Consider the following 20,170-nt stretch of genomic DNA (forward strand, 5'->3'; position numbering starts at 1 on the left):
TGTAACTCTTGCTCCAGGAAATCTAGCTTCAGTGAGCACCTACACCAGTGGCGGGCATGTGTGTACACACACACACACACACACACACACACACACACACAAAATCTTAAAAATTTATATTTTGTATGTGTGTGAGAGAGAGAGGCAGGGGCAGACAGATGTAGTCAAATTGTTGGATTATAATGTGAAATTAAAGTGTTTTAAGACTTGCTCTTTCTGAAACCTTTTTCTTGTTCAAATTTTAGGACCCTTCAAAACTGTACAAGAAAGCAGGCGATGGTGCAGCCATGGAATGCCAGTCTGAGGAAAACCTCCGTCTTCATTCACAGGGGGACAAGAATCCTTTGTCCAAGAAGCTTTCTCCAGTGCATTCACAAATGGCAGATTACATTAACGCATCGCCATCTCTGGTTGGCAGCCGGGATCCTGATATAAAGGACAGAGCATTACTTAATGGAGGAACCAGTGTAACAGAAAAGTTGGCACAGCTCATTGCTACCTGTCCTCCTTCCAAGTCTTCCAAGACGAAACCGAAGAAGTTAGGAACTGGCACTACAGTGGGATTGGTTAGCAAGGACTTAATCAGGAAGCCAGGTGTCGGCTCTATAGCTGGAATAATTCATAAGGACTTGATGAAAAAGCCAGCCCTTAGCACAGCAGTTGGGTTGGTAACTAAAGACCCAGGGAAAAAGCCTGTGTTCAATGCAGCGGTAGGACTGATCAGTAAGGACTCCGTGAAAAAATTAGGACCTGGCACTACAACGGTATTCATTAATAAAGACTTAGGCAAAAAGCCAGGCACTATCACTACAGTAGGACTGCTGAGCAAAGATTCAGGAAAGAAGCTAGGAATTGGGATTGTTCCAGGTTTAGTGAATAAAGAGTCTGGCAAGAAGTTAGGACTTGGCACCGTAGTTGGACTGGTTAATAAAGAGTTGGGAAAGAAATTGAGTTCTACAGTTGGCCTAGTGGCCAAGGATGTCACGAAGAAGATTGTAGCAAGTTCGGCAATGGGACTGGTTAATAAGGACATTGGAAAGAAATTAGTGAGTTGTCCTCTTGCAGGCCTGGGCAGTAAAGATGCCTTACACCTTAAATCTGAAGCACTGCTCCCCACTCAGGAACAACTTAAAGCTTCTTGTAGTGCAAACATCAATCATCATGAAAGTCAAGAACTTCCTGAGTCTCTGAAAGACAGTGCTGCCAGCAAAGCTTTTGAGAAGAACGTTCTGCGGCACAGTAAAGAAAGCATGTTAGAAAAGTTTTCAGTCCGAAAAGAAATGACTAACTTGGAAAAGGAAATATATAATGAAGCAACATGCATTCAGCAAGACAATTTTTCTTCTAATGAACGGGGAGCCTTTGAAACCTCAAAGCATGAAAAGCAACCTCCTGTATATTGTACTTCTCCAGACTTTCAAATGGGAGGTGCCTCTGATGCATCTACAGCTAAGTCTCCCTTTGGTGTAGTAGGAGAAAGCACTCTTCCTTCCCCTTCACCTACTGTATCTATTAACCCTTTAACCAGAAGCCCCCCCGAAACTTCTTCACAGCTGGCTCCAAACCCGTTACTTTTAAATTCTACAGCAGAACAAATGGAAGACATTTCTGAATCTCTTGGAAAGAACCAGTTTACTGCTGAAAGTCCTCGCTTAAATGTTGGTCATAGGTCATTAAGTCATAGCATAGGGATTGAGTGTAAAGGAATTGATAAAGAAATCAGTGAATCAAAAAATACACATCTAGATATTCCTAGAATAAGTTCTTCCTTGGGAAAAAAGCCAAGTTTGGCTTCTGATTCTGGTATTCCTACAATTACCCCTTCAGTTGTTAACTTTACTAGTTTATTTAGTAACAAGCCTTTTTTAAAACTTGGTGCGGTAGCTGCATCAGACAAACACTGCCAAGTTGCTGAAAGCCTGAGCACTAGTTTCCAGTCCAAACCATTCAAAAAAAGAAAAGGAAGAAAACCTCGGTGGACTAAAGTGGTGGCAAGAAGCACATGCCGGTCTCCAAAAGGACTAGAATTAGAAAGAGCTGAGCTTTTTAAAAATGTTTCCTGTAGCTCACTATCAAATAGTTCTGAGCCAGCTAAGTTTATGAAAAATATCGGAGCATCATCTTTTGTAGATCATGACTTCCTTAAACGCCGATTGCCAAAGTTGAGTAAGTCTACAGCTCCATCTCTTGCTCTCTTAACTGACAGTGAAAAACCATCTCATAAATCTTTTCTTGCTCATAAACTGTCCTCCAGTATGTGTGTCACTAGTGATCTTTTGTCGGATATTTATAAGCCCAGGAGAGGAAGACCTAAAGCTAAGGAGATGCCTCAGTTAGAAGGTCCGCCTAAGAGGACTTTAAAAATACCTGCCTCTAAAGTTTTTTCTTTACAGTCGAAAGAAGAACAAGAACCCCCAATTTTACAGCCAGAAATTGAAATTCCTTCCTTCAAACAAAGTTTGTCTGTATCTCCTTTTCCAAAAAAGAGAGGCAGGCCTAAGAGGCAGATGAGATCTCCAGTGAAGATGAAGCCACCGGTCCTGTCAGTGGCTCCGTTTGTTGCCACTGAAAGCCCGAGTAAGATAGAGTCTGAAGGTGAGAACCAGAGAAGTAGCAGTGATTTCTTTGAGAGTGAGGACCAGCTTCAGGATACAGATGACTTAGAGGACAGTCACAGGCAAAGTGTCTGCAGTATGAGTGATCTTGAGATGGAACCAGAAAAAAAAATGAGCAAACGAAACAATGGACAATTAATGAAAACAATTATCCGCAAAATAAATAAAATGAAGACTTTAAAGAGAAAAAAACTGTTGAATCAGATTCTTTCAAGTTCTGTAGAATCAAGTAATAAAGGAAAAGTACAGTCCAAACTTCATAATACAGTATCAAGTCTTGCTGCCACATTTGGCTCTAAATTGGGCCAACAAATAAATGTCAGTAAGAAAGGAACCATTTATATAGGGAAGAGAAGGGGTCGCAAACCAAAAACTGTTTTAAATGGCCTTCTTTCTGGCAGCCCTGCCAGCCTTGCTGTGCTTGAACAAACAGCTCAGCAGGCAGCTGGGTCAGCATTAGGACAGATCCTTCCCCCTTTACTGCCTTCACCTGCTAGGAGCTCTGAGATCCTTCCATCACCCATTTGCTCTCAGTCTTCTGGGACAAGCGGAGGTCAGAGCCCTGTTAGTAGTGACGCAGGCTTTGTGGAACCTAGTTCAGTGCCATATTTGCATATGCACTCCAGGCAGGGCAGTATGATTCAGACTCTTGCAATGAAGAAAGCTTCCAAGGGGAGGAGGAGGTTATCTCCTCCTACTTTGTTGCCAAATTCTCCTTCTCATTTGAGTGAACTCACATCCTTGAAAGAAGCTACTCCTTCCCCAGTTAGTGAGTCTCACAGTGACGAGACCATCCCCAGTGATAGTGGCATTGGGACAGATAATAACAGCACATCAGACAGGGCAGAGAAGTTTTGTGGACAGAAAAAGAGGAGACATTCTTTTGAACACATTTCTCTGATTCCTCCTGAACCCTCTACTGTCCTAAACAGTCTTAAAGAAAAACATAAACACAAGTGTAAGCGCAGGAGTCATGATTACCTCAGCTATGACAAGATGAAAAGACAGAAGCGGAAACGGAAAAAGAAATATCCCCAGCTTCGAAGTAGGCAGGATCCAGACTTCATCGCAGAGCTAGAGGAGCTGATAAGTCGTCTAAGTGAGATTCGGATCACCCACCGAAGTCATCATTTTATTCCCCGAGACCTCCTGCCAACTATTTTTCGAATCAATTTTAATAGTTTCTATACACATCCTTCTTTTCCTTTAGATCCTTTGCACTACATTCGGAAGCCTGATTTAAAAAAGAAAAGAGGGAGGCCCCCTAAGATGAGGGAGGCAATGGCGGAAATGCCTTTTATGCACAGCCTTAGTTTTCCTCTATCTAGTACTGGGTTTTACCCTTCCTATGGCATGCCTTATTCTCCCTCGCCCCTCACAGCTGCTCCGATAGGGTTAGGTTACTATGGAAGGTATCCCCCCACTCTTTACCCACCACCTCCATCTCCTTCATTCACCACTCCACTGCCACCCCCTTCCTATATGCATGCTGGTCATTTATTGCTCAATCCTACCAAATACCATAAGAAAAAGCATAAGCTCCTTAGACAGGAGGCTTTTCTTACAACCAGCAGGACTCCTCTCCTTTCCATGAGCACCTACCCCAGCGTTCCTCCTGAGATGGCTTATGGTTGGATGGTGGAGCACAAACACAGACACCGTCACAAACACAGAGAACACCGTTCTGAACAACCCCAGGTTTCCATGGACACTGGCTCTTCCAGATCTGTCTTGGAATCCTTGAAACGGTACCGATTTGGAAAGGATACTGTTGGAGATCGATATAAGCATAAGGAAAAGCATAGGTGTCACATGTCCTGCCCTCATCTCTCTCCCTCAAAGAGCTTAATAAACAGAGAAGAACAGTGGGTTTCTCGAGAGCCTTCAGAATCAAGTTCTTTAGCCTTGGGATTGCAAACGCCTTTACAGATTGACTGCTCGGAAAGTTCCCCAAGTTTGTCCCTTGGAGGATTCACGCCCAATTCGGAGCCAGCCAGCAGTGATGAACATATGAACCTTTTTACAAGTGCAATAGGCAGCTGCAGAGTTTCAAACCCTAACTCCAGTTGCCGGAAGAAATTACCTGACAGCCCTGGACTCTTTCCTGTACAAGATACTGCACTAAATCGGCCTCACAGAAAGGAACCCTTGCCTTCCAACGAAAGGACAGTACAGACATTGGCAGGTAAGAGGGTTATTTTGTTGTCTGTTTGTGTCACAGTAATAAATTATTTTCCCACTGGTTTCTGGATTCATGTACTTGAGCTTTCTATTAAATTTATGCATTATTTTTGTTTTTATAAGTATATTTTGAAATCTCCCAAGTTTTTATTTTACGTAGATGTAAGAAGGAAGAAATATCTTTGTACTAAGTCTTGAGAAGCACCATTAAAAAACAAAAAGAACTTTGGGAGCCAGGAAAAATACTCCAACTCTTTCACAAAAGCTTGTGCTTCATTCCTTAATGGAGAAATGGCTCAGATACTTGTGAGCAGTAGGTACCACCTACTCTATGCTAGTTGAGTTATTACAAATGTTTCTGTGTTACACAAAATTCCCATGTCTCAATAAAAACTTAACTATTGAAAACTTTCAGGAGTATGGTTTGACTGAATGTTCAGAGAGGTTCTATGTTCCAGATTATTTTTAAGTGTCTTCATCAAAGTTATTTCAGTTAGATATAAAAAGACAACCTAAATCATTCATTTGGAGCTCCTAGAAAAATGCTTTTTGAGACTAGAAAAGGTGGAAATAAAACTGGAATCATTGCTTATGCAAGTAAGGAATGTAACTTAGCAATTACTATAATCTTTAAAAGGTTTGTAAGTTAACTATAAAGTCTGGTTCTGTGAGTAAATATTATCTGTGTATTTGTGTCTGACTTTTCTAGAAATAACTTGGGCAAGAACATTAGAGCTGAGTGACACTGTAGTGCTCACCATAGTGAGCAACGAGTCATTCATTTCTATCCTTATCCCTTTAAAAGGGTAAAAATTTGTATATTAGAGAGAAAAAACCCTCAGAGACAAGTAGGGGTTTTTTTTTCTAATTTTTTTTTTTTTTAAATTCATGGACGTTAAAAAAAATCAAAATCTGTCTTAGTGGAAATGATAGGTTTACTTCTTTAAAATGTAGACGAAAACAGGGACTGGAGAGGTGACTCAGTGCTGGAGACCAATAGCTGCTCTTTCCAGAGGGTCCAGGTTTGATGGACAGCTCTTGCACAGCAGCTCAGGTTGTAGCTCCAGTTCCGTGGGATCTGACATCCTCTTCGCTTCTCATAGGCACCAGGCAAGCAAGTGGTGCACAGACCTACGTGCAGGCAAAACACTCAAACACATAAAAATAAGATTGCGTTTTTCTTCTGTTTTGAGGCAAGTTTTCTCCATGTAGCCAGCCCTGGCTGTCTTAGAACTGTGTAGACCAGGCTGGCCTTAAACTCAAAGAGTATATATTTTCCTCTGCCTGGAAAGTGCTGGCATCAAAGGCGTGTATACCATCACCACACCCTGGTTAACATATTTCTTTGTTTATCTATCTTTATATTTGAGGCAGGATCTCACTATGTAGCTCTGGCTGTCCTGGAACTCACAGAGAACCCACCTTCCTCTGGTGAGTGCTAGGATTAAAGATGTGTACCATCACACCTGGCTTCCTTTTATTTCTTTAAACCCCCCCCCCCAGGAATATTTTTGTTTCTTTGTTTTTAGTTTCTTGTTAGCTTACTTTATTGTACGTTTACACCTCATCCAGTATTTCTGTTTTAACATGGAGGAAAATACTTCTATACCTTGTTTTATTTGACAGAATTTTTTTTTTAACAATTATTTTATCAATGCTAGTTTTGTGTTTTTTGGTTTTTTGTGTTTTTTTTTTTTCTAGAGGCAAGGTTTCTCTGTGTAGCCCTGGCTGTCACAGAACTTTCTGTGTAGCCTAGGCTGGCCTCAAATTCACAGAGATCCACCTGCCTCTGCCTCCCAAGTGCTAGGATTAAAGGCCTGCGCCACCACTGCCTGGCCACCATTGCTAGTTTTGGGATATCAAGTATTTGCAAGGTGTTGTGCTCTGGGAGCCCTTGTTTATAATCGGGATTGCAATACATGTTTTATTATTCTGTGGAAGAGAGGGATAATAACAAAAATTGTGTTAAGTTTCCTTATTGTGAAGTTGGGTGTGGTGGTGCATGTCTGTAATCCTAGTACTTGGGAAACAGAAGCAGGAAGATTACTTCAAGATGAAGGCTAGCCTGATCTATGTAGCAAAGTCTAAGCCAGGCAGGGCTTTATGGTATGAGCCTATCTCCAAAGTAGAAGGATGTTGTATGAATCCTAATTGGTCTTATAAGAAAAACCTGGAGTCATATATTGGGGGTAAATGTTGAAAGATCAGAGAAGCAGAGAAACAAGCCGCTAGATAAACTTCTCACCACTCCTGACTCCTCAGGCCGAAAGGGGAAGACCCTGTCTCCATGAATCCTCAGACAGAATGTCCCTTAGTCCTCAGCCGAAAGACTGAGCTCCTGTCTCCTCCCGCCTTTATGCCTTTCTCCTCCCAGCCGTATCACTTCCTGTCTCCACCTCCTAGTGCTGGGATTAAAGGTGTGTGATCCCAGGTGCTGGAGTTAAAGGTGTGAGCCATTACCACCTGGCTCTGTTTCTCTTTTAGACTGGATTAATCTCGTGCAGTCTAGGGTGGCCTTGAACTCACAGAGATCCCAATGGATCTCTGCCTCCCGAGTACTAGGATTAAAGGTGAATGCCACCACTGCCTAGCCTCTATGTTTAATCCAGTGACTGGCTCTGTCTTCTGATCTTCAGGCAAATTTTATTTGTTAAAGAGTACAACAAAATATCACCACACAAGAAAAGAGAAAGTTTCATTTTTTGTGATGTGTAAAAGAGGGACTATAGGATTCTATAAAATGAGGGGTCTAATTTTCTCAGAATAACTTTCTGAGAAAAAGACCTAAAATAAAATGGGACATTCAGCATGAGCAACAGTTACATAAAGAAACAGAATCCTGTACATTCATTTATTCATTAATTTTTTTCATTCATTTCTTGAATTCCTAAACATCAGCACTGTTCTAGTTATTGACCTGTAATAGTGAACAAAGATCTGATTTCTGACTGCTTCTTTCTCAGTGCAGTGAAAGGAGTCAGATTGTAAGGAGTGAGCAAATTCATAAGGCCATAATCGAGAGAAGTGGACTGTGCTGTTGGTGTTACAGAACAGCTAGAGGGAGAGTGAGCGATGGGGGAGTGGTCTACCGCACCGTTAACAGCCGAAGGATAAAAACGGCTGGGGTGAGAAAACTGGGGTGGAAAGCCGATTTTGAACATCCTGAACTGGAAAGGAACTCAAACAAAACTAAGGAAATTTCTTGCTAGAAGAAGAGACTAGAATCCACAATAGAAGAAGAGAGACTTCTGAGAGATTTGGGGGTGGGGGGGAAAGAAGTAACAACAGCATCGAAACCATATGTTACGAAGTTGAGAGGCTGTAGCTCAGTGGTAGAATACTTGCCTCATGCGTGTAAAACTATAGGCTCTTTGACCCCCCCCCCCAGTCAAGAATTTAAAGCAGAAGGATGATCAGTTCTTGCAGTTACAAGGACAGCAGTGTGAAAATGGTGGATTAACAAAGGACATCGATCTGTCTGTTTCCAGACCCTCCCAGCAGAAAGTAGAGAGGAAGATTTACTCTTCCAGAGGAGAAAAAAAGGAAACAACATTTCCAGATACCTCTTTGGGGCATTTAGTTGAATGGTAATGAGATTAAGTGAAATTAGGTGTTACTCAAAGATGAATAGAGATAGAAAAGATTTAAGGAAGCTACAGAGAGGGCTCAGTGGTCAGCAGCTCTGGCAGCTCTTGCAGAGGACCCAGGGTTAGATCCCGGCACCCACGTGTTAGCACCCAACTGTCTGTACCTCCAGTTCTGGAAGAGCTTGTGATGTTCTTTCTGACTTCTTTGGGCGCCATACATGTATGTGGTATAGATACATACATGTGGGCAAACACTCATACACATAAAATAAAAACAAATTATATTTTTTTAAAAAACTAAAGGAAGACAGCTTTACCCTTCTTGCTACCTTATGAGCCATGGGTTTCTATCTCAGAAGAGAAGTGAAGCTAGATGTAGTGGCACATACCTGCAGTCCTGGGTTTAGGACCAGCCTGGCATATATACATGGAGTGGGACGGATGGCAGAGTTACAACTCTGTTGCCTCCTGCAGCAGCCTGAGTAGTGATTTTTATGAAAACTTTTTAAGGCCTGTTTTGTTTCTTAATGTTTCTAAAAATTGTTTCTGCTCCCCCCCACACACACACATAAATGAAATTTATATAGGTGGGTGGCTGTAGAGGTATCTTGGATGGGGGTCCAATCTGATATGGTAAAACCTTATATAAGTCATAAGGATTTCACAAAGTGGTTAAGACATGTCTTTTATTGTACATGGAGTTTCTTGTGAGATTTCTAGAAAACTGCAGGCTTGTAAGCTGAGGAAAGAGGAAGGCTGTATGCTTAGGCCTTACACCTAATTCATTACTGTTTTGACACTTACTTGAAATATCTATCTATAAAAGGAACATGGTCTCCATTACAAATACTGTTAAGTGAGGGGCTTCTTTCCCTTCCCCTGCCCCCTTAATTATCTGTCTTCCTACCCTGTCCCAAAATATGTGTGTGTGTCTGTGTGTGTGTGTGTGTGTGTGTGTGTGTGTGTGTGTGTGTGTGTGAGAGAGAGAGAGAGAGAGAGAGAGAGAGAGAGAGAGAGAGAGAGAGAGAGAGACCCTAAAGATAAAAATTGTACATTCTGCGTATTCGAAAGACATAGGACCCGAAGAGATGGCTCAGTGGTTGAGAGTACTTGTTCTTACAGAGAACTTCAGTTCTATCCTTAGTACCACATAGTGGCTCACAGACATCTGTAACTCCTGTTCCAGGGGCTCCAATGACCCCTTCTGACCTCCTTGGGCACCAGGCATACATGTGGTATACAGATACCCATGCAAGCAAGACACTCATAAAATAAAATAAATAAACCTGGGGACAGGGAAACACAGCTTCATCACTAGGGAGGCAGAGGCAGAAGACTTTGAGGTCATGCGGGGCTACACAGGAAATAGCAAGGCTGCATAACAAGTCTTGTCTCAAAGACAGGCTTGGGGGGCGGTGTCAACTTTAGGGGAAGGGACTAGAGAGTAGCTCAATCAGTAATAGATCCCCTTGTAAAAGGGTGTGTGTGGTAGCATGTGCCTGTAACCACAGCTAAGGATTGGAGGCTGCCAAGGCCAGGGTCTCAAGACCTGAGTTCAATTCTTGGACCCCACATGGTAGAAGGAGAGAACTGAAGGTGTCCTGTGAACTCCACATACATATGCTGTGGCAGGAAATAAAAAGGGGTTACTGTGTATGGAGGTCTGAGGACAATTTGTGAAAGTAAGTTCTTTCCTTCTACCCTGTGGGGTCCAGGGACTGAACTCTTAACATACTTGGCAGTAAGCACCATTACCTGTTAGGCCATCTCACCAGCCTTGTAGGTTTCTGAAGTTTATTGTCCAGATTGCCAAGTACTAGTCATTTATGGTGGCACGAGCCTATAATCCAAGCACCCAGAAGGCCAAGACAGAAGGACCTACAGTTTAAGGTCAGCCTGGGCTGTCTAATAGCACTCCCCTGATTGAGAAACAATATAGAAAAGATGATCATAGCCTGGGAAGAAGGACTGAAGTATACATGTGGCTTTTACACTTACATTGTCAATCTAAGAGCAGTTTGTGGAGTAGCTGGTGTTGAGTTTCTGGAGGCTGAAGAATAAATAGAAAATAAAAATATATATAAATAAGAAAAGTTTTATGCCAATTAGCCTGGTGGCATGCACCTTTAATCCTTGCACTTTGAAGGCATAGGCAGGCAGATCTCTCTGAGTTTGAGGCCAGCCTGGTCTACACAACCAGCTCTAGGTCAGCCAGGGTTACATAGTGAGTGAGACTCTGTCTAAAAAAAAAAAAAAAAATTTAAATTGTGCTTTCTTGCTATTTTATAGCAATTCTGATTACTTTATGTGCTGTGTCTTTGTGGTTGCTTTTGTGATGGTCTTAATTCTTGAGGTATAAAGGCTTTAAAAACAAACTTATTTTAGATTGATCTCCAATTAAAATGTCTCACCCCAGACTTGTGCGCACACACACACAGTGTTAAAGAAATTGTTGATTACCTTTGGGAAATTATAATTCTGAAAGTTTTCAGTGACAAGACCTGGAACAATCAAGTGACTAAATAATGCTAATATTGGGTTATAACCTTAAAATAAATATCCAGGAGTTGTGTTGATAGAACTAAGTGATTGACTAAATACTTGGAAAAGGACACACGTTCCGTGGATTAGAAGTGATACATGTAGATCTCCCCTTTCAAGAGGACTTCCTTTTATTTTATTTACTGTTATTACCTTATGTGGATTTGGTGTCTGTGAGCCACATGTAGTTAGTTCCCTGTTCGGCCTGGGTCTTCTGGAACTAGGATTACAAATAGTCATTAACTGCCTGTGGGAGCTGGAAAATGAACCTGGAGCCTCTGCAAAAGCAGCAGGTGCATTTAAATGCTGAGCCATCTCTCTAGCCCTGGAACAACTTCTTGAATATTCACATATACTGACTTACTTTCAAATAGACTAGGAAGATGGACACACAGTAACAAAGAGTAAGGTTAACTCAACCTGTGACGAAACAGAGTGATTGTACATCCCCTGACATTCAGCAAGTAGGGAATTTCATCCCTGTGTATATTTGCCAAAACCCATAATCCCTCTGTAATCAGAGAACAGCAGAGAGGAACGTGATGTTCAAGCAGTGTTACAGAAAGGTATTAAGGATCTTAAAAAACAAGGAAAGGTTAAGAAGTCGTCAACAGATCATAGGGAACTAGAAGGGACATGAAAACTGAATACAATGTGATGTCTAAGATCAGACCTCGGAGTAGGAAGGTACATACTTCACATTTGCTGAACCTCGAATAGTTTGCAGTTGCATCAATAGATTATGCCAGTGTTAATTTCTTAGTTTTGAAAAAATGTGTGTTGGCTACGTAAGATGTTAACATTAGAGGAATTTGGCCAAAGGATATATTAAAAATTATTCAAACATAAGATTTGGTTTTTTTAAAGCAGACTAAATTGTTAAGCAAAATGTATCTCTGATAACTGATAAAGAGGGAAAAATCAAGGTTGTTTGCTGTTTATATTGATTGAATTTATTATGGGTTAATTATCATAAAACTGACATTTAATGAGTTATATTTTTGCAAATTTCAGGAAAGATAAGTAAAATCAAATTAGGGCTGCAGACACATGGGTTCAAGGCATGTTGTGAGGAGTCAAATCATGAGAACAGGGCTGGAGAAAGGACTCGGAGATTAAGAACACTGGCTGCTCTTCCACAGGACCCAGGTTCAATTCCCAGCATCCATATGGCAGCTTACTCCAGTTCCAGAGTCTGATGCCCTCTTATGGACTCTGTGGGCATCAGGCACACAAAAAGACTGGCAAAACACCTATACATATAAAATAAAAACCAAAAAACTAACACAGCTCTGGGTGTGGTGACACACACTTTAAATCCCAGAACTCAGAGGCAGGCAGATCTCTTGAGTTTGAGGCCAGCCTGGCCTACATAGTTCCAGAACAGCCAGGACTACACAGAGAAACCTTTCTCGAAAAACAAAGTAAACAGCCCATGAGAATGAAAATGGCTTATTTCTTGACTGAAATCATCAAAAGACTAATGATCTAGGGCTGGGCAAATGGCTCTGTGGGCATGGTGCCTGCTTTGCAGACAGGAGTGTCCAAGTCCAGACCAAGAACAGCCATATCAAAACAAAAGCCAGTGTGGGATTTACAACCTCAGTGCCCTAGCCAAAGAAGCAAGCACCAGGTTCAGTTGGAAACCTTGTCTCAAAAATAAGTTGGGGGCGGGGGGGACAGTGGCCCAGGCCTTTAACCTCAGCACTGCGAAAGCAGAGGCAGGTCATCTCTGATTTTGAGGCCAGCCTGGTCTATGGAGTAAGTTCCAGGACAGGACAGCCAGGGCTACACAGAGAAATCCTGTCTCAAAAAAAAAGAACAAAAGGAAGAAAAAATACCTTTGTGTGGCTGAAGAGATGGCTCAGTGTTTAAGAGCACTGGCTGTTCTTCCAGAGTTAAGTTTCCAGCACCTACATGGTGGGTTGAAATCATCTATAAGTGTAGTCCCATGGGATCTGATCCCCTCTTCCTGGTGTGCAAATGTACATGCAGACAAAACACCCCTAGACATAAAGTACATAAATAGGTGAAGAAGCAATTGGAGGATGACATCCTGTTAACACTGGCTGTCATATCTGCACAGGCCACACACAGACATATACAGGCACCCAGTCTTCTAATTTACATGTTCTGTACTAACCTTGAAAGTCCTAATAGTCTTAACATTATATACTTAATTACTAAGACTATTTATTCCTGGTTTCATCTAACCCTGATAACTGATTCTATTATTTGATCTATATTAGGTAGACATGAAATATGTCTGGTGAGAACAGGTATCTGACATGGAATGTCCAAACATTCCTTTCTTGATTTTTCAGCATTTTTAAAAATGTACTTATTACCTGGGTAAGGTTTTGTTTGTTTGTTTGTTTGATTGGTTGGCTGTTTTTTGTTTTAAGATGGTCTCATGTAGTTGTCCAGGCTGATCTTCAAATTGGCTGTGTACCGAAGGATGACTTGACCACCTCCCTCAGTCTTATAGGAGTGCATGGGTACTCAGTGCCAGGTTTGCGGTATGCTAGGCAAATACTCTACCAATTAGAATATATCCATACCATATTAACTCAAAGTTTTGTGAGTGTTTCTTTTAATATTTATTTTTGATTATGTGTTTGTACATCTTTGTGTAAGTATGTGCGTGTGAGTATCTGAGGCCAGAGGCATCCAATCTCCTGGAATAGGAGTTAGAGGGTAATTGTGAGTCACCTAACGTGAGTACTGGAAAATGAATAGAGGTCCTTTGAAAGAACACTAAGTGCTCTTAGCCATCCCGCTATACCCCAACTTAGTTTGTTTTTTTAATAGTTTTTATGTATGTGTATAGGTGTTTTGCCTGCATGTATGTCTGCACCACGTGCATGCAGTGCCGGTAGAGGCCGGTAGAGGGTGTCAGATCCACTGAGACCAAGTTACAGATGGTTGTGAACTACTATGTAAGTGTAGGGGAATCGAACCTGGACCCTCTGGAGGGTGCTCTTAATCCCTGAACTATCTCTTCAAACCTAAATTAGGGTTGGTTGATTTGTTTGCTTGTGTGTGTGTGTTTTGGGGACAGGTCCTCTCTGCTGGGCCTTGATTGTCCTGGAACTCACTATTTAGATCAGGCTGGCCTCCAACTCAAAGAGATCTACCTGCTTCTGCCTTGAGTGCTGGGATAAAGGTGTGTACCAGCCTGACCAGCGGGTTTGGTTGTTTGGTTGTTTGGTTTGGATTGTTTCTTTTTAAGGACAGATCTTACAGCCTAGCTTCAAACTCAGGGTCTTCTTGCCTCAGCCTCTTAATTGCTGGGATTATAGGAGTCTGCCACAGTAGGTATATGCCATCAAATTGATCTTGTTTTTAGTGTATTTAACTCATAACTAGCTGTACATGGCAGAACAGTCTGATTTCAAAAATGGACAAAACAATAGCGAAGAGTGGCCAGTGGGACAGTATTGTGATTGATTATATGTAATTACATATTATGTGTTTCAGGTATTCCGCTGTTTTGTCCCTCGTGATTAAATGACTATGTATTTTCATTTCAGAATAGTATTCACTCTGGAAGCCACCCCCCCCCCCCCCAACCAGAAAGGGTTTCTCTCTGTGTAACAGCCCTGGCTGTCCTGGAACTGACTCTGTAGACCAGGGTGGCCTGGTTTTTGTTGTTGTTGTTTTGAAAAACATACTTACTGAGTTTTTTTTTTTTTTTTTTCATTTTTACCTGAAAGGATAAGCATCGATTGATGAAAATATCATGATTTTGACACTTTCTCTAGAGTATTATCAAAGATGCATCCATAAGTAAAGTATAAATATATAGGTGTGTGTGTGTGTGTGTGTGTGTGTATAAAGTTAAAATAGATTGTGGCACCCCTTTAATCCCAGCACTCAAGAGGCAGAGGCAGGTGGATCTCTGTGAGTTGTAGTCCAGCCTGGTCTACAGAGTGAGTTCCAGGACAGCCTGGGCTACACAGAGAAACTCTGTCTCAAGACACGAGAGAGAGAGAGAGAGAGAGAGAGAGAGAGAGAGAGAGAGAGAGAGAGAGAGAGAGAGAGAGAGAGAGAGAGACTGGACTGGACTAGACTAGACTAGACTAGACTAGACTATGATGGTTCTGGGAAGTTTCCAGGAGAATTCCTTAATTAGAGAGAGAAAAAATACTTTGGGGGTTTTTGTTTGTTTTTAGCTTAAACATCATGAGCACAGACTCTGAACCCTTTCCTCCTATATTGCACTTAACGGGTGTGGCGAATGAAATGTTTTGCTTTCTGGAAGTTTATTTCTTTGTCAGGAACACCTGTTTTTATTAAAGACCCAGCTTTTATCCCACCTTTGAACTTGTTGACAAGAAACTTGTAGCACCGTTTTGTTCAAGAGATTCAGGAATAGATTCAGAACTTAAATCCAGGACCAAAAGTACTCCATCAAAGTCTTCAAATACTGAGGCTGGAGAAATAGGTCATCAGTGGAAATGCCAGAACCCACATAAATTTGTGGTGGACATAGCAGCCTGCCTATAACTCCAGCCTTAGCAGGTAGAAACGGGGTTCTCCAGAGCCAGCTGGCAGCAAAACTATCAGTATCAGCAAGCTCCGGGTTTGATTGAGGGACACTGCTTCAGTTACTAAGGTGGATGAGCAATTGAGGAGGCTGCCAACCTGAGCCTCAGTCAGACCACCACATGTACTCACGTGCCCACACAAACATGTGCCTCCATACATGAAAATCAGGCATGCACACATGCACACCACAAACAGAAAACTAAAACTTTGTGCCATGCTTTAATTTTGTTAGGAAGAACTGATTTATTATAAAACTACTTTGAAATACTATTTTGAAATAAGTTTATTTCTTTGAACTCACTGTAAGCCTCATTTTAAGTCTAGCACAAGTTAGTCTGTACTTCCATGGTTAGTCCAAAGATATATATAGCATTGGAAACATCAGACATTTTGCTCATTTAAATAATTTCCTAATTAGTATAGTGTTTATTGTTGAATTCCAAACAATGTACATGAAACCTATAGTATATAAATTTGTAAAAAGCCTTTAATATGAATTTAGATTGAAGAAACAAACTTTATATGACCAGATTACTGGTTTTATTGGTTTCTTTTTTGTTTGTTTATTTTGAGATGTCTCACTATATAGTTCTGGCTGGTCTGGAATTCAGACTAACCTGCTTCTACCTCCCAAGTGCTGAAATCAAAGGCATATGTCATCACGCCCAGTCAGTGTGGATTTTTTTTCTAATTCATATTTAGCACCCTGAAAATTCCTTTTTTGTGGGGGGTGTTTAAGACAGAATTCTCTGTGTAACAGCCCTAGCTGTCCTGGAACTAGCTCTGTAGGCCAGGCTGGAGAAAATTCATCATTTGGTTTGGAAGAGTTAAGGCCACAGTGAAGTAGTTAGGTTGAATCTTTATTTTCAAAGATAGATGTGAATGTTAGGTTTTTGCATACTTTTTTTTTTGTGTGTGTGTGTGGGGGGTGTTTATTTGTTTTGGTGTGGTTTGGTTTTACGAGACAGGGTTTCTCTTTGTAGCCTTGGCTGTCCAGGTTCTTGCTCTGTCTGCCTGCCTCTGCCTCCAGAGAGTGCATGGGTTAAAGGCATGTACTACCACTGCCCAGCAGGGGACTCTCACTATAGATCCCTGCTGGTCTAGAGCTCCTCTGTAGACCACCAGGCTGGCCTCAAGTCACAGAGATCCACCTATTCCTAACTCAACACATGCTGGGATTAAAATTGTGTGCTCTCATACTCAGGTTTTTTCTTTTTTTAATTTGTTTTAATTTTTTAATTCAAGTAAGTATGAGAATGTGTGTCCCTGTGTGTGCCCACATACTTATGCACATGTGTTTGCTTCTGTAAGGGAGTGTGCATGTCCTAGTATGTATATGAAGATCAGTTAGCAACTTTTGAGAGTCAGTTCTCTTTATGCCCTGGCTTCCAGGGATCCAACTCAGGCTGTCAGGCTTGCTCAGCACGTGTTTTTCCTCAGTCACCTCCCTGGGTTCTGTGTGTGTGTTCCTTGTGACTCTTCCGCCTTTCTACATACACAGACGCTCGCTATCAGAGGCAGTTCTCTCTGTTGATTCGGATGACTTGGCCATTTGACTCTTTGCTTACTCTCAGGCATCTGTGAAAATAGTATTCACTTTTTATAGTAGATTAAATCAAGTTTTTGGTTTTTTTTTTTTTTAAACAACAAACGAACTTCATGACAGCTTCTTGGTCTTCGTTTATTTCTATGGATACTATAAGACTAGATGATTATCCTTAGTCCATTTATGTTTTTCCCTTTTCTGACATTCTCCCCCCCCTTTTTTTTTTTTTGCTATGTACATACAGTTTATACTATTTTTCCCTTATTTTTTAAAAAGATTTATTTATTATGCATAGTGTTCTGTCTGCATGTACACCTGCAGGCCAGAAGAGGGCATCAGATCTCATTACAGATGGTTATGAGTCACCATGTGGTTGCTGGGAATTGAACTCAGGACCTTTGGAAGAGCAAGCAGTGCTCTTAACCTCTGAGCCATCTCTCCAGCCCCCATTTTCCCCTTATTGCCTACATGGATACAAATATTTTCTCAAAGCCTTGTCTTACAAGTTTATCAGATAAGAGACCAATGAAACTCAAAAATACTATAATGCAAATGACTTGTGAGGCTTCTTCACATATCCAAGTTTATTTTTAGTTCTTATATCCCTCTGTATATCAGCCTAGTTTGTGACACCTGTGGTTCTTCCTCAGTACCACTCAGTCACCTTCTGTACACAGATGTCTTTATTACCAGTAGCATGGAGAATTAACTCCTAAGACTCACCATACCTTAATGTTAAAATCCAGTTTTTATTTAAGCATATCGTCTCTGCTTTATGTGCAATTACTGCTTTACTTATGTGTATGTAGTCTCTAAATGTGTCTCGTCTGTGGTCTGAGTGACCCCAGCAGTGTTTCTAATTGAAAAATTCTATGAACTGATGCATTTCCATCTATATTCCTTGTTTATTTCATTATATCTTTGTTCTAAAAAGAAATGATGGAAACTTACTGATTTCTCTCTCTCTCTCTCTCTCTCTCTCTCTCTCTCTCTCTCTCTCTCTCGTGTGTACACACTTTTTTTTTGGAGGCATAATCAGATTTTCTGGAACTAAAATCCATATAAACACCTTGCTCAATGAGGAATGGAGTCTTTGCTGGCAAATCTTACCACCCCCCCCCCCCCCATGAGTGAAACTGGGTAACTCCGCTTAGAAAATGACTATGAATTAGAGGAACACAAAAATAAATAGGGGAAGCAGAAAACTGCTTTGTCCTTGTTAACGAACTAACTAGAAAGCTGGATACCTGGTTCCAGTTAGTTTCTTGGTACATCTGATAGTATTGCTGTGGTTTAGATCATCACCCCATTCCTAGAGAAGCTAAGGTAGAGGCGGTACATTAAGGTTCATTCCAGATATACATCTTAATTGTATTCACTTTACATTTAAGGTAAATGATTAATAGCTATATGTTAGTTTCAGCTCCCTAATTGGGCATAAGTATCTGTTCTACTTAAATTTTTGTTTTAAAATAGAATGTCCATTTAAATGTGTCAGTTACTTATGTATTTAATATCAAAAATATTTTTCACAATAATGTTGAATTTGTAGCTCAGTGAAGCACAAGATCCTGGTTTCAATCATTGATATTCTCTCCCCAAGAAAAAGATAACATGACCAGTGTTAGGAACCTCTTCATATGTAGTAATCACTAACATTTATAAGCCACATTGAATTTTATAAGGTGACATTACAAATTTTACTATCCCATTTTGGGACTTAACACTGTCCAATGATTTAGAGTGCTTTAATTTAAAGTCAGAATTAAGAGTGTTTATTTGCCTTGATCCTGATCCTTAATTTGCTAAAGACTGAAGAATCAAACCCTGGTTGCTTTTTTTCCATAATCCATATACTTAATACCACACTGCACTCCACTCTGCATTTCATATTGTCTTATGTTTGCAAATACAGATATGTTGGGGTCTCTGCTGGAATAGACATGTTAGTTCTCTCTGGACATTCTCTTATTCTTCTCTAGTCACCCAGCTGTATAATGGAACTTAACAAAGCAGTACGTTTATATATTTCCTCTGACTTATAGGCCAATTTTAACATACTTTACACATATTGAACAGGTTGCTTCTTCTTGCTCAAAAGTTGTGTTGATTTCCAGTCTTAAATCTGTTTACTTTACATCATTGAGCAGTGTGTTTTCTGGTATTCTCATCCTCTTACTGTTTCTGTCAGCACTGTTTTTGAACATATCTCAAGGATACAACTTTATTCTCTAAATATGCAATATTGTTAAGAACAGCTCTACTCTATATGAACAGGGGATTCAAACACACTTTTAAAAATGAAAAGTGAAAGCCTTCCTGAATTTTTATTCCAGTCTTCTATTTAATTCTAAGAATAGGCTGCTGGCCTCCATTACTTTCAGAAAATGATAAATGGCTCAGAAGCTAAGTGAGCTAAGCCATCTCTCTCTCAATTGTTTCAGTTTCTCAGGAATTGCTGTACAGTGCTGCCAATAACGATCTCCGGGGATCTGACCCCCATTCCACCTCCCACTGCCTCCTCAGCAGCTCCAGATGCCACCAAAAGAAGGAGCTTTGAAGAAAGTGCCTGTACCCTCTTTTACCCTGAGGTGGGTGAGGCCAGGCAGGGTGATTCTCAGGATATCCTGATGATCAAAGGTATAGTTGAAGCCTTCATGAAGACTTTCTTGAAGATGATCAAGAAATTTGGGAAAAGTTACCAAATAGCCTAGAAACTGAAGCTGGAGCTCATGAACAAACAGCACAGATGTCATCTGAAATATAGTACATGATGACATGAATAGCGTTAGCTAAGCCTGGAGAGCAGACCTGGTACTGTAGATGTAACCAACCATCTTATTAAATAAGAAACACAGAACCAATGTAAAAGAGAAAGCCAAGAGATCAGAGCTCAGAGCAAAAATCTTACCCTTCCTGCCGTGCTCCTACCTCCCCAAAAGAGAGCTACATCCTATGTGTATGTCTTTACATAGTCTTTCTGTTCTGCCTTCTCATTGGTTGTAAACCCAAACACATGACTGCCTCGTCACTGCCTGTGAGTACAGCCCTCCAGGTCTTAAAGGCATATGTCGCGTGCGCCACCACCGCCACGCTCTTTCTATGGCTCTAATAGCTCTGACCCCCGGGCAACTTTATTTATTAACATA

At 40.9% G+C, this 20,170-nt stretch overlaps 1 protein-coding gene across 6 annotated transcripts in view; it reads left to right on the top strand.

The window, feature by feature from the left end:
* Ash1l (ASH1 like histone lysine methyltransferase) overlaps positions 1 to 20,170 on the top strand; it is a 152,154-nt gene that overhangs the window by 38,173 nt on the left and 93,811 nt on the right. For 5 of the 6 annotated variants that reach the window (XR_013051890.1, XR_013051891.1, XM_076573656.1 and 2 more), the window contains exon 3: positions 246 to 4,800. Coding sequence is in view for 3 of the 6 variants with exons in the window: in XM_076573656.1 (XP_076429771.1) it covers positions 246 to 4,800 (4,555 nt within the window). In the remaining 3 variants the exon portion in view is untranslated. Of the gene's footprint in view, positions 1 to 245; positions 4,801 to 19,465; positions 19,662 to 20,170 lie in introns of those variants that run through there. The other variant, XM_076573658.1, reaches the window with a different exon arrangement.

This window comes from Peromyscus maniculatus, chromosome 6 (assembly GCF_049852395.1).
Source record: "Peromyscus maniculatus bairdii isolate BWxNUB_F1_BW_parent chromosome 6, HU_Pman_BW_mat_3.1, whole genome shotgun sequence".
Classification (NCBI taxonomy): Eukaryota; Metazoa; Chordata; class Mammalia; order Rodentia; family Cricetidae; genus Peromyscus; species Peromyscus maniculatus.